Below are 15,473 nucleotides of genomic sequence, written 5' to 3' on the forward strand. Positions count from 1 at the left end.
CTTCATGTGCTGTTTTTGTGACTTCCTTTGATGTTAATTTAGACAAATATAATTTGGACCTCTTTATTTGTTTGTTTTCTATGAGAATTCTTGGAGTCTCAATTGGCAGAACTGGATTGTCTATTCAACATTTCAAGAATTTATTGAGTACATATTTTGTGTCTACATTTCAGGGCTCTTGTGAGCATTCATACACCTATATGTACAACTTGAGGATTTCAAAGAAATGTATTATTGTGGGCACTCCACCAATTCAAATTACAACGCCTCCATGCCTTGGGAGGTAGCTTCATTAATGTCTGTGGCCAAAAAATCATCACCATGTGGTGATCCAGTCTAATCTAATCTAGCAAGTATTTATTAAGTGCCTACTATATGCCCTTCCAGACTCTCTTTTAAATGTTGGAGATTCAAGGGAAATAAAGAAAGCTATCCCTCCACCCAAAGAGCTCACATTGTCCCAAGGGGATACTACATATAAACAGATAAACATATACAAATGATCATCTGAACCTCCCAGAACATAGTGAGGCTAATTATTGCACAATGTGGGATGATGCCTGACATTAGTCAGTCAACAATCATCAATTAACAAGCATTTATTAAGTACTTACTATGTACTAGGCACTGTGCTAAGTCCTGAGAATAGAAATACAAAACAAAAAATAGTTTCTGCCTTCAAGGAGCTTAAATTCTAAAGGGAAAATGACCAACATGTGCATAAATAAATGTGAAGTAAGTGAAAAAGAATGTTATGGGGAAGACATTAGCAACTGAAAGGTCTGGGCAAGGCCTCCTGTAAAAATAGCATTTGATATGAATATTGAAGGAAGCTAGGTGACTCAATGGATAAAGTGCAGGGCCTAAAGTCAGGAAGGCTCATTTTCCTCAGTTCAAACCTGGCCTTAGACACTTTCTAGCTGTGTGACCTTGGGCAAGTCACTTAAACCTGTTTGTTCTAGTTTCCTCTTCTATAAAATGAGCTACAGAGAGAAATCGCAAACCATTCCAGTATCTGGTCCAGAAAATCCCAAATGGGGTCATGAAGAGTCAGACATGACTGGAAGACAACCAAACAAAAATTAGACCAATGCCAGTTCTAATACATTTACTTTGTGAGGGAAAGTATAAGGAGAAAACCCATCTCTCCCAGAAAGGATATTTTCACCACATGAATCCTTGCACACCCTTGAAAAACCAAATCATTGTTGCATTGAGAAGTGAGAGACTGGTTCGGCCCCTGCACCTGCTATCTTGTTGGGCTTATCCAAACAGCCCCAGATCTGAGAGCAGCTGAAATAACAGATGAGTCCAAGAACTTGAGTTTTTTGACGTCCTTCTTTTGTTTATAAAATCTCCCCCTCCAACCCCCCATGATGGAATTCAGCAGGAATTCTCTTCATTATCTTTTTTGTAATTTTCCCATGTCATTTAAAATATTTTTTAAGGGAAAAATGACAGAAGAATAAGAACTTTTGTAATTGGTTAGAAGGGAAATACAGGGATAGAGTAGGGTGGCAGTCTGGTTATGGAAAATTGGTGCTAATTCTCTAAGCAATCAATTCCTTATATATTTTGTTGATTTCACTGCTGTGGTCTTAAACTCAATTCACCACGTATTTATTAGGTGCCTACAGCTACCGGGGTAGCTAGATGGCACAGTAGATAGAGTACTGGGTCTAGAATCAGGAAGAGTCATCTTTGTGAGTTCATATCTGGTCTCAGACACTTACTAGTTGTGTGGGCAAGTCATTTAACTCTGCCTCAGTTTCCTCATCAGTAAAATGAGATGGAAAAGGAAATGGTAAAGCATTCTGATATATTTGCCCAAAATACCCCAGATGAGGTCATCAAGAATTGGACATAACTGAAAACAACAGTAACATACAAAACCTTAGGTTGGTGCAGGCTATATAAAGATAAAAACGAGTGGGACTCTTTTTCAGTCCAATAGTAAACGTAAAATGTTTCCAGCAGCAGATGTAAGATGTAGGATGCAGTACAGTAAAAAGAATTCTTGACAAAGTCCCCAACTCTTGGAGTCATAAGCACATTTTCTGTCTGAGGGACCATTTTAATATACTCATCTCTTTCCTGAATTCCTCCCATTGTGAGCAGCAGGGTAATGAAAGGAAAAGGGTACTTGTATCATGCATCCTTTTGGACTCCGGTTGGTTAATTCCCTGACAGGATGGGATCTGGTCAACACACTGACAAAAAGATTAGTCTGTCCTATGGAAACCTGCCATTTATTCATCTTCTGGTCAACCATAAAGAGCTCCAAAAATGCCCTTAAATTCATTATGAGAAAAGGGGGACTTAGAGTAGACAAAAATGAAATGTTAAAGTAAACCTTTTAATTTTCTTTCTGCTTTAGAGGATTAAATTAAAATGTTTAAAGAAGAAAAATAAAACAGAAGTCCACAAAGCTTTTGGAACTTTAAAATGGGAATGGAGAGAGAAACCCTGATTCTCATTTCTAAATGACAAGAAAGGGAAGATGGGAAAACTATCTACCTCCACTCATCTTCATTAAATAATTAATTAAGTTCAATATGTGAGAGCCCCAACAGCTCATGAATTAACCCTTACCATGACAGCCAAGACAGTCCACTATCTGGCCCCTGTCTACCTTTTCATCTTTGTCATTTTTGACTCCTTTTACCACATACCCTTCATGCCAGTCAAATTGGGCTATTTGTGACTCTTGAAACAAACGATGTGTTTTTCTGCCTTTGTAACATTTTGCCCAGGTTGTTCCTTCTGCCTAGACTACCTTCCTCATACTACCTTCTGATGCTGAGATCTTCCTTATCCTTCAAGGGCCAAATGAGGCCTATGTTACCTCTTCAGTATAGCCTCCTTGCAGCACCACAGGAGGACATAAGCTCTCCCTTTTGTGGACTCTGCTCTCTTTGTACAGTGCTATGACTATCATATCCTGCTTTATCTTGGAACTGATTGACTATTAAAATCATAAAGCCTTAGAAATGGAATTAAAGACAGCATAGCACAGTAGACAGAGTTAGTAGTCTCAGACTCTAGAAGAGCTAGGTTTAATGCCTATCTCTAACACACATTAGCCATAATGCTCTGGACCAGTTATTTTATCTCTCAGTTTCCTCAGTATCTCAGACAATGAACTCTCCAAGACTATAAGATGTAGAACAATTGCCCATATGCTTTAGTACAGAGGGTTTCCTCTTCTAAAGTTCCTTACATCTATTGGGTCTGGCCACTTCCTGCTTGGCAAAGTGGATAGAGTGCTGGACCTAGATTCCTGAAGACATGAGTTCAAATCTGGCTTCGAACACTCCCTAGCTATGACTCTGGGCAAGTCACTTAACTTTGTTTGTCTCAGTTTCCTCATCTGTAAAATGAGCTGGAGAAGAAAATGGCAAACCACTCCAGTTTCTTTGCCAAGAAAACCCCAAAGCGGTCATAAAGAGTCAGACATGACTGAAACAAATGGACAACAGCAATAATAATCCCCTGCGTCCCCCCAGAAAAGGAGCTTGAGTCCTTAGAGATTACCAAGTATAGCTTCTCCTTCTACAAGTGAGGAATCTGAGGTCACAAGCATTTTGCCTAAGATAACGCAGCAAGTTAACATCAGATTTGGGACTAGAATTCAAGTTTCTTTACTGTCAGTGTATTACTGTGTCCTCGTGCCACTTTATTTGGGTCTTAAGTTTTGGGGAGTAGGAGCTAGCTAAAACTATAATTACATAACTCATCTTCAAATATTGATTCTGTCACTTTCTTTCTGTGTGACCCTAAGTAAATCACTTCTCTTCTCTGACACTATGTCCTCCATTTTTTAAAAAGTTTTTCAAAACACTTTAAAGATATGATTTCATCTTATCCTTCTAAGAACCCTAGCAGATAGGTTTATCACCATTTTACAGATGGGGAAACTGAGGTTGACAGGGATTAAGTGACTTGTCCAGGGTCACACAGCTTAATAAGTGCCTCAGGCTAGACTTTAACTCAGATTTTCCTGCTCCAGGTCCACCTTGATGTCCACTGCACTACCTATATGCCTCTGCAAAAATAAGATGGGTTGGACTAGATGACATCCAACTCTAAATCCTGTGATTCTGTGCCTGATGATTTTTATTCTTAAAAATTATCTAATAGAAACCTAACTTTAAACTTCAAGTAAACCAATTAAACTTTATTTATGTATATGTTAAATAAATGAATTTCAAAATGCAAATGGCCATAAACATAATGTTACCCCCTTTCTTTGTTCTTATATCAAAGTATATGACAATCTCAGTAACATTGGCAGTATATTCTTGCCAGATTCATTAAAAAAAATCCACTGCTTTGCAATTCTGATATCATACATTTATGTTTCTGTTTCTCTATAGCCTTCCTACATTATCTTTATAGTTTTCAAGAATTTTTTTCCATTTTGGTGCCTGTGAGGTGGTAGTCCAAAGTTCTTTTTTTTGCATTTCTTTGGTTTAGAGAGGTTGAATAGTTTTTCAAGTGATTATTTGTAATTTATATTTTCTCATTTGTAAATTATGTGCTTATCTCGTTGAACAGTGTGGGTGGGTTTTGCCTTGAATTTTTTTTTTTTATCAATTCCTTATATCGTTTCCCTGAAATTTGCTGATAAGTGAATTGAATGGTCATCTAAATTTCAAGGGAAAGAAAAAGAGCATCTGTGGTTGAATCCAGTCTGACCTCCCTTTTTGCCCTGTGTCTCTAATCTCCTTCTCTATTTTTCCCAGGGAGCTGAGCCATGGCAGTACGTATAAGTACCAGATTGTCACCATTTCTGGAACAGAGGAAAGTGAACCTTCTCCCACTGCCATATATATACATGGAAGTGGCTACTGTGGAGATGGAATCATACAAAAGTAAGTAGAATAGTGCATCTTGCATAAAGAAATGGTGCTTCTGTGAACTCAGAACCATAACAGAAACTATGTGCTTTCTGGACTTTAGATATTTTTACTTTTGATGGAAAAAATTACTTAGCATTTGTTGATAGTTCTGAAAATGCATCATGTAAGACTATTCTAACTTATAGAAGAGGCAACATTGTACCATGCAAAGGACTCTGGATGTGAAGTCAGAAGTCTTGGTACTAATCCCAGCCTTACCGTTTATTTACACTTCACCATCATGGGTTTCATTTTATTTTCCATCTAAAAAAATGAGGGGTTTGAACCCAATGACCTCTGAGCTTCCTCTCAGCCCTAAAGCTATACTCCCCCACTATTGAAGAGGAAAATCTTATCATAGCAAATAAGAGTCAATACAGATCTTAAACAATTCTGATGGATTTTAAGTCAGAGAATGAGAGTTCAAATCCATTTCTTGCTATTTACTACCAGCATGGACGGATCACTTGGATACTTTATATTCTAAGATAGTTATTTTGGACACTGAGACATTAACTACCTTGCCCATGATCACATAAATCCTAAATCAGTGGTTTCAAACTCAAATAGAAATGGGGGCCACTAAACCATACAGAATGATCCTTGCAGGTCACATATTAACTTAGGAAACCACAAATTAATAGATTGATGAATAATATTTATTGTATTTTCATATATTTTATTGTTTCCCAAATACATTTTAATTTGGTTAGGGCTGCACTCAGGAGTATTGTGGGCTGCATATTTGCTACCTTAGTCCAAGCATATCAGATCATAGATTTAGAGGTGGAAGGGGTCATGCAGGATATTGATGGGGGGATACCCTCTATTTTATAAGTGAGGAAACTGAGGCAAAGGGAAGGAAAGTGATCTGCCCAGGGTCCCAGAGTTAGTTTCTGATGCAGAATTTGAACTCATGTTTTCCTGGCACCAAATGTAGCACTTCAGCTAATAGGTCATGCTATTATTTATATGTACATTGATATTTAGAATTATAGTTATATCTATAGCACACCAGTAAATTGTTTTTTTATGTTACCTATTCTACATTATTATATCTTGCTTAAGTTAATAAGATGTATTTGTCTGCAGCAGCTCATGAGAATCATGTATCCAGTACTGTGATTTTATTTAGCGGGAGGAGGACATACTGTAGCAAATTCAGTTGTCCATGAAATAATAGTGTATTTCAGGGATACAACACATACCTTGCGTGTGAATTAGAGATGATGAGCAGATCTGCACGTGTGGTTAGGTTTGAAGAAGCTAGCCCATGATAAAAACAAGACAAAACTTTCCCTCTGAAGTCCACAAAGTAGATAATGACACTGAGATAATTCCCTCCTTGGCTAACATGATATGTGTTAAACACAGTGATCTGAGAGAAGCTTGGAACACAAGGTTGGGTTCATGTCTAACTGGCTGTTCAACCCATAGTAGACAGAGTGGGAAGATCTAACCAAAACATCCCATAAAGAAAGGCTGTGAGGGCCATTTGTAAAAGAAAGATCAATACTAATTTCCTCAGTTATTTCCAGGGTTAATTGGAACCATCTACCCTGATGCTCAGATGCCGCTGCAGAATGAGGAGTATTTACTAATGTGAATTGTGGAGTAAATGGCAACGTCTGTAGTCCCACCATGCTACGAGGGGTCCCAGATAACTGGTAGAGAGTAGGCAGTAGGTCTCATAGAAAATCATTCAAACAATTAATGGGAATTCCATCTTGACTATTTCCATCTTGACAAGGGGGTAGCAGTTTCCAGATATATGCCAGTTACCTCATCTCCCAATTACCTCTTCTTTCTCTACCTTCCTTGACAAATTCAGAAAATGTTGATCTTGTTTGGTCTGACTTGGAACTAAAAAAAAAAAAATGCCTTGGGTATTTGATAATAATCACTGTGTGATCTGTAAGATATTATTCTACTCAAAACTGCCATGAATCTCATCACAGAAATAACAATAACCTAAGGCCTCTGGGTTCTGGGAATATAATACTTTTATAGAAAATGAGGGAGAAATCCGAGAAAGAGAAACTGATGGATTCACTCAAGGAGGACAAGAAAAGCTTTAGGGGTAAAATCCCACAATACCATTCTGTCAGAGTTCCATAAACAAGATGGAAGCAAAGGGGAGTGGCAAATTCATTGACATCAATCGTCTAGTCTAACCCACTCGTTTTACTGAGAAGGAAACTAAGAAATAATTTACATAATGTCACACAGCTTTTTATTAAATACTGAAAATATGTAAGAAGCCACTGAAGGAAAGCAGAGAGACCAAAAAGAAAGAGGAAACTCAAGGGAAATAGGAAGTATGAAAGTAAATTGGATTAGATTTAATTGGAGCTATGAATTTGTCTAGTCATTCTGGAGAGCAATTTGGAAATATGACCCCAAAAGTTACTAAACTTTTTGTGCCTTTTGATCCAGGGATACTGCTACTACATCTATACGTGGAAGCAATCAAAGGAAGAGGAAAAAGTTCTTTCTTTATATAATTTTATATCTTATAGAAGATATTTATAGCAGCTCTTTTTGTAGTGGAAACTAAGGGAGTGCCCATTAACTGAGGGGTGGATGAACAAATCATAGTATATGAATCTAATGGAATATTGTTGTGCTGTAAGAAATGAATATGTACTTATTAACTACCTATTGTGTATATATCATGTACGTTACTATGCTAGGATCCAAGGCTACAAAAACAAGAGGAAACAGGGTCCATCCTCAATATTCTCCTTGGTCACTTGTAACTTGGAAAACTTTGGAATGACTAAAAATAGCCAGAAATGGTGGGCTGAGTGGGAACCATTCCAATTTTTGGTCAGATTCCTCAGAGATAACTACAAGAACCAAAACTGATTGGAAAGAAAATTTACTGAAGGCCCAGTATTCAAATCCCACCTCTGACCATGACTACATCCATGACCTTGGACAAGTTACTTCCTTGGGCTTCATTTTTCAGATGTGTAAAGTATGCAGTTGGATTAGATGATTATAAAGGTCTCTTCTAGCTCCAGAACTATGATATTATGACTGCAATCTCATAGGGGAGATAAGGACACTAAAGCCCTTAGAGGCAGATGGGTATGTGTATGTGTGTGTGTACATACATGTATATATGTATGTATATGTTTATGTATATTTTTGTGTGTATGTGTGTGTGTGTGTGTGTGTATAATTAAATAACTTAATTATATACTATATTAACTCTTGGAGCTAGCAATAGAACCGATTTCTAGTTCAGTTTGTTATACTGGATCTAGAACTGGGTTTATTGTCTGAATACCTATATTTGAATTGCAGTGCATTCTAACTTTGGCCAGGTCAGTATGCTTTTATTGACTGCCTTTTCCTTATCTGGAAAATGAGAGGATTAAACTATGTCCTCTCTAAGATCACCATGTCCATCAAGCTGCTTCTGTTAGACCAATTCCTCTTTTATATCTTTACCTACAGACACCTAGGAGAAGAATGTGATGATATGAATAAGATCAATGGTGATGGCTGCTCTCTCTTCTGTCGAAAGGAACTGTACTTCAATTGCATCGGTAAGTCTAGTCCTCAGAGGCTTACAGAAGTGGACTCGGGACAACCTCAGACCTGATGGCTTCTCCTGATATCCTGTGACAGTAACTGGAACATTTGCAGTGATCCAGTAGCTCTATTTGCAAAACAAATATCCCATTTCTACCTTTTTAGTGATTCTAATAGGAAACTCGTTTTCATCAGCATTTGTCCCCTCACTGAGGTCTTGCTCCTGGTTTAACTTAGCCTTGGGATGCTTTCCCTTTGCTGGTTAATACAAATGGGGGTGGGGTTTGGAGGGAGAACAATTCCTGGACAGAAGCTGGACTGGCTACAGATAAGGTCACATCTTCTGTGAGATGCAAATCAATACTAAAAATCAAAGTTCCTCCAGTTAATCCCCTTTGAAAGAAGTGAAAACTAATCTGAGTTTTTTTTTTCCCTCCCCTTCCTTGATTACCAAATATAAAATCCTCAGCTTCCTCATCTATAAAATGAGGGTGTTGAGTTAGATGAACTCTAAGGTATCCCTCTCTCCCACCTCCCAGTTATAATTCCTTGAGTTCTAATCCAACAGCTTAGTAAACATGTGTTTGAGGTAGGATTTGAATTTAGATCTCCTGACTTTAAAGTCCAGTACTCTAATAAGCCACATGGTCTCATATCTTGGTGGCAGGCTCTCTCAACTTTAGTGATATCTAAAAGAAAAGCTAATTTTTTCACTTACTTTCAGAATACTTTTCAAACTACTTTGGGACTCAGAAAATGTGAGTTTCAACCTCTCAGGGGTCCTAAAGCCATCTTCTAGTAGCTCACAGTCTAGGAGGCCACATTTACATGTATGGTGGAGTGGGAAGTAGGTGACCTAAATCTTAACTTTGATGTGTGACCTTACTGAAGTCACTCTCACCTTTCTCTGCTTTAGTACCCATCAACATCAGCAAAGTGAGTGAGCTAGAACATATAATGTATAATTCTTTACAGGAGAATGTGATTTTATTGTTGGAAACTGCCCCATCCTGAATGGTTTCTAAGGTGCCATACAGCCTCCCTCATAGACCCTCTCTCTCTTCTTGGTTTTTCCAGTTAAGTTGTTCTACTAAAGAAATACCACCAGCTAATCCTGTTTAGGAAAGGCTCCTGTCCCAACAAATGTGAAAATTATCTTGTCCTTTCATAACTTACAACAACAAGGTCTGAGCCACTCAAAAAGTATGAGATCAGTAAGAAGATAGGTTCCACCTACAGGCACTTGGCTGTAACTATTGTTTCTAGAGCAGTAAGGGGGTTGATGATTCATTTTCTAACACCCTGATGTCATAACTATGGACATGTCACTGATAAGAGCTGAGAAGAGAACAGAATAGGCAAATTAGTCAGCCAAACTATGAAGTTTCCAAAAGTATTTTTTTCCTCCTTTTCTTAGTAATAGATCTTGAAACAGTCCCAGAGAAGTGCCACAGATTGAATGGGGCTTAATAAATTTTGGTAGATGACCATTTTTTCCCCCAGAGCGATTCCAAAAGATCTTATTTCCTTTTGATTTATGAACGTATTCTTTATACCATGATGATTATTCCTTGGGGATAGCTTTACAAATACTGTGGTATTCAGATGCCTTTAGAAAAATAAAGAATTGAAATGACCTGTTTTGCCTGGTTTATTAAGTACAAGGAGCTCTAAACTAGAAGTTATGGCCTTGAATTCTGCCATTAAGTTTCTGAGTGACGTTCATTATGTTGTTTCACCTTTCTGGACCTCAGTTTCTTCATCTGTAAAATAAGTAAGGTGTCAAACTGGATAGCCTCTAAGTACCTTCTAAACTTTCATTTCTATTCTGTTGTCTAAGGTACCTGCCAGCTTTGACATTTTATTTTAAGATAACTTCCATCTCTAATTTAATCTTATGATTTTACTGTTCAGTGTTTTTATCTCTTTTCCCAGTGGCATTTAAAAAGACAGAAAGGGTCCTGGAACAAGTTGATATCCTGCTACTATTTATTTTATAATAAATGTTCTATAAACTATTGTACAGAAGACTATTGCAATAGACCATGCAAGAAGTAATGTAAACTTGAACTGAGATCATGTCTATTTGAGTAAAGAGAAGGTAAAAGATACATAAAGATGCAATGGAGATAGAATTAAGAAGACTTGGAAACTGATGGAATATTAAGGTTAAGGGAGGACATGGAGTGGAGGAAGATTCTGAGGTTATATGGAAGGACAGGAGTACCCTTGACAGGTATGGGTAAGTTCAGAAGAGGAGTAGTTCTGGAGAAAAGATAATAAGTTCTGTTTTAGAGATCCCTATGAGATATCCAGGTCTAAATGTCTAAGCAGTTGATTATATGGAACTGATGCTCAGAAAAGAGACTAGGGCTGGATTTATGGAACAGAGTCATCTACAGAAATGATAATTGAACTTGTGACAGGTGATGAATTGAGAGAAAGAGGACTCAGGATAGAACCTTGGGGTCAACCCTCAGAGAGGGGGCAGACTATCAATGATTATCCAGCAAAAGAGACAAAGAAGGGGCAGTCAGACAGGTAGCAGGAAACCCAAAGGATAATAATTCCATGAAAACCCTAAATGGAAAGAGTACACAAGAAATAGGCATCACTTGCAAATGCTACAGAGAGATCTTAGAAAATTGCCTGGAGGCACTGAGAAATAAGTGACTTACCATTACATGTCAGGGATAAGACTTAAACCCAGGTCCTCCTGACCCCAAAGTCAACTCTCTATAAACTATGTCTATCTGAAACTATGTTCTAAACACTTGCTATCATTATCATTCATTTTAATAACAACCATAGCTTGCATTTATGTTGTGTATAAAGGTTTACAATGTGCTTTCCTGACAGTAATCCAGTGAGTCCGATATAAGTATAAGGCAAAAAAATTCCTCTTCTCCTGTTCTGTATCTTGGGGTTTCCTAAGGTTTGTCGCTTTGCCTAAGATCGTCATCATCATTATCTTGTTTTTCCATTAAAAATAAAACAAAAATGGGCCTGGGAAGGCCTGCAAGGACAGAAGGTCACCGTATGTAACTTCTTGGGCCCAGGTCCACACCTATGTGTTGGCCCCTAAGGTCATCATGTTTTCTAACACTGCTAAGAAAATACCATTTCTAACACCATCAAGAAATTCTGTTAAGAAAATAAACACATTTTTAGTCCCTGATCCCTCTTCTGGTCTTGGTCCTGCTCTCAGTACCTGGCTCACTCGCAGTATCTGTCTGCTTCTTTCTATCTCTGTTCCAGCCACAACCTTCCAACCATTGAGCTGGACACTTGCTGATAAGTCCACCTTCAGCCTCTCTAATTCACAGTTTCTTCCCCTTTTCCCACAGCCCTCCAGGCTCCCTGAGTGAGGCAGATAAGGTGGGCTCAATCTACTTTCCCATCCCTAATCACATCACCAGAGGTGACAGGTCTGTGTGGTCCCCTCTGTTAAATTGTCTTGGCCTCCTCAGAGGAAAGTTGAGAAAGCAAGACAAGAAGATTAATAGTGTTTCTTTTTTGAAGATAGTCTAATAGGATCTTAGAAAAACAATGAGGAAAAACAAATGGCATCTGGTAGAGGTGGAAAAGATTAGGGGTAGGTTAGAGGCACAGGGTGTCACTATCTTTGGATTTATGTTTATTATGATTGTTTATGATAATTATTATAGTGCCAACGCTGATAATATTGTTAATATTAGTCATCTTATTTATAAAACATCATTTTTAAATAATGTTCTGTATAGTGATTATTAGTGTTGAAATATAGACTCATTGCTCAACATGCATATATAAGCACATGAGTGTGTATACCCACACACACACCAAACCATTTCCATTTTAATAAAATCTATTCCCAATTTCCACCATGGGAAAAAAAATTCGTCATGGTCTAGAAAGAGCACCAATTATAGGGTCAGAGGATTTGGGTTCAGATCTAGTCTCTGTACCTGATAGTTGATCTAAGGCAAGGCATTTCCCATCTCTGTGCCTCAGTTTCCTTGTTTGTAAAGTAGTGTCAAGGTATGGATTAGGTGGTCACTAAAATGGTCCCTTCCATCTTGAAATCCTATCACTGGGGATTTGGAGATATGGGTCCCAGTTGTTATTCTGCAGGTTTCCTCCCTTGTGTGATCAACATCACTTTCTGTTTGCAGAACCATTTCTTCAGGTACAAGAGAGTTTTTAAGGTCCCAGTTAGTACTCTGTGACCCTTTCCACATACTAGGATATTTTGGGTCAGAAATGAGAAATGTTTCTCTTTTCCAATTTTTGCTTTGCCTCCACTCTTACCAGTGTGTCACAGCAAGAAATATAAGTGAATGTGTGTTTTTCATAGCTCATGAAAATAGCAACTTTTAATTATTGTTGTTATTGTTGAATCATTCAGTTTATTTGACTCTTCAAGACACCAGGTCCCTCTGTCCTCCACATTGTCCGTGGGATTTTCTTGGCAAACATGCTGGAGTGGTTTGCCATTTCCTTCTCCAGCAGATCACCTTTTGTTAAAACTCCCCACGATGATCTGTCCATCTTGGGTAACCCTGAACGTAGTTCCATAGCTCTTAGTTTCATTGAGGTACACAAGCCCCTCCTCCACAACAAGGCAGTGATCCAGGAGGGGTTATCACATTCTAAATACACCAATAAATTGTATCCTGCTCCCCCAGCCTGGTTCTGGATCTTGGAACAATAATGAATCTTGTTTTTGTTTTTGACAGTTTGTCCTCCCAAGCATTTTAATGAGAGCAGACAAATTTATCGTAGCACAGGATGACTCTGAAAATTATTCTCATTTGAAAATAATCTAGCCAGAACTTAGACAGTCATAGGGAGATAGCCAAATAAACTGGAAAGAGGATGGAGCTTCAGTAGATTTGGGTTCTGACTGTCTCTATCAATCATTCATTGTAAGACCTTGGGCAAGTCATTTCTTTCCCTCAGCCTCATTTTCCTCTTTTAGATGATCTCTTAGGTTCTTTCCAACTCACATTCTACTTTCTGTTTTCAAAGATCCTTTCTGACTTTAACATTCTACCTTCTCTCTCCCCCTGTTCTTTTATTCTGTGTTCACTGAAATTACCTTATTCCTGTTTTTCCCACTTTGAAAGTCCAAAGAGACAATTCCTTTGCTAGGTTTTCATCAGATACACCTTTCATACTAGATAGATCAGTTCCTTAGCATATACTGGGTGCCATTGAAACTCTATAACATTTTTTTTTACCTATCTTTTGTTCTTACATCATCTACATTTTCTAGTGTATCCCTCTTAGACAACTATCTCTTATACCAAAGCGGGGAGAAAAACAGTTTGGCAAAATAAATCAACATGGCAAAAAATTCTTATGCGTTGCACCTCAGAGTCCCTCACTCTTTAAGGGAAAGAAGGCAGGGTGCCTTCTCATACTCTTGGCCATTATGGGGTTTCAGAGTATTCATTTTAAGTTATTTTGCTGTTATGCTTTGGGTTTACATTATTGTAGACAGTATGTATTTCTTGGTTTTACTGAGTTCACATTGTACAGATTAATATAATTTTTCCATTTTTTTGTGTTCACTATATTTATTCTTTCTTGTAGAATAGTCATATACCATTACATTCATTTGTTGTCCTTAACTTTAGAGGATTCAACCATTTTCTCATCAATTTCCCATCTGTCAGCAAGTATCTTTATGTTTTTCATACCTTACTTCTTCCATTTATACATTATATTCAGTCTCAGCTCTCTAATCTTATTTTTTTAAGATTACTTTAGGGATGATAGACTTTAAAGCTTGGCTAAGAAGCAAATTATATATGTGAGCTGTATAATACAAAAGAATTAACTAACCTGAAGTAAATTATAATATTAGTGAATTAATGTTATTCCTCTTTTAAAAAACTTGGGTTACAGAGTAGTATACTTAAAATAAACTGATGAATGAATCATACTTTCACAACATGGGAAATAATTCCATGCATTTATTCCCTCCCCTTCTCCCTATTCCTATAGTGACACTAAGAGTAACAGTTATGTTCTGTTGATGTTGGCATTCCTTTCTCAGTGAAATTCTTTAAGATCATGTCTTATTTGCAAAGTATTCCTAATACCCAAATTGATGTATATACTCAGTATCCTTACTGACCAGAAAATATCCAGAAATTTTTTTAGATTAAATGTGCCTAGTGCCCTCACTGATGTGAAAATACTTGGCATTCTGGTTGATCCAGACATCTAGCCTTTATTCACTTTGCATCTTCATCAAGCTTGAGATACTCAGAACTAACATTGACCTAAGTGCTCATTATCTTCATTAACTAAAGATGTCCTGTATTCACTGTCCCCCACACCTAGTAAGTACCCATATTGATTAGAAGCTTCATTGACTTGAAGACCCCCAGAATTCTCACTTTCCTAGTGATGCCCAGCACTGTCTTTAGCCTGAAGCCAAGTTGTACTAAATACCTTTAGCACTTTCATTTATTTAAATGTCTTGCATTCTTATTTACCTAGACTTCTGAGTAACCTTATTAACTGAATGATGAGGAATACCTTCTTTAACCTAAAGTTGATCTGAAGATAACTATTTTTAGAAAGATCTCATCACTGTCACCGAATCTGTGCTGAATTCTTCACCTTACTGGAAATATTTACAGTAAATCATTCAAAGAGACACAAAATAAGATCCATTAATTCATTGGTATGGACTGAATGTGGTACAGTGGAGAGAGTACTAAATATTGTTTTAGAGGACTTGAGTTCAAATGCTGACTGCCACTTAATATCTGTGTGATCTTCAGCAAATTACATAACCTTTCTTTGTCTCAGTTTCCTCATCCATAAAAAAGAGGGGTGGAGGGAGTTGTTCTAAATAGCCTTTAAGGATCCTACCAGATCTAAACTATCATCTGTGAATCCTTATGAGAAGACAGAATCCTATAATAGAAAGACGATTTAGTCAGCAAACCTGTGTGGTGCACACTACCATGTGATCCATGGAAAGTCATTTTACTTCAATGAACCTTAATTTCCCCATTTATAAAATGGTTA

General features: G+C 37.5%; 1 protein-coding gene across 3 annotated transcripts in view; it reads left to right on the top strand.

The window, feature by feature from the left end:
• Positions 1 to 15,473, top strand: part of PAPPA (pappalysin 1) — a 287,476-nt gene that overhangs the window by 130,925 nt on the left and 141,078 nt on the right. For all 3 annotated transcript variants that reach the window (XR_011972082.1, XM_072631746.1, XM_072631747.1), the window contains 2 exons: positions 4,746 to 4,874; positions 8,367 to 8,458. Coding sequence is in view for 2 of the 3 variants with exons in the window: in XM_072631746.1 (XP_072487847.1) it covers positions 4,746 to 4,874; positions 8,367 to 8,458 (221 nt within the window). In the remaining variant the exon portion in view is untranslated. The remainder of the gene's footprint in view (positions 1 to 4,745; positions 4,875 to 8,366; positions 8,459 to 15,473) is intronic.

Source organism: Notamacropus eugenii, chromosome 1, assembly GCF_028372415.1.
Source record: "Notamacropus eugenii isolate mMacEug1 chromosome 1, mMacEug1.pri_v2, whole genome shotgun sequence".
NCBI classification, from domain to species: domain Eukaryota; kingdom Metazoa; phylum Chordata; class Mammalia; order Diprotodontia; family Macropodidae; genus Notamacropus; species Notamacropus eugenii.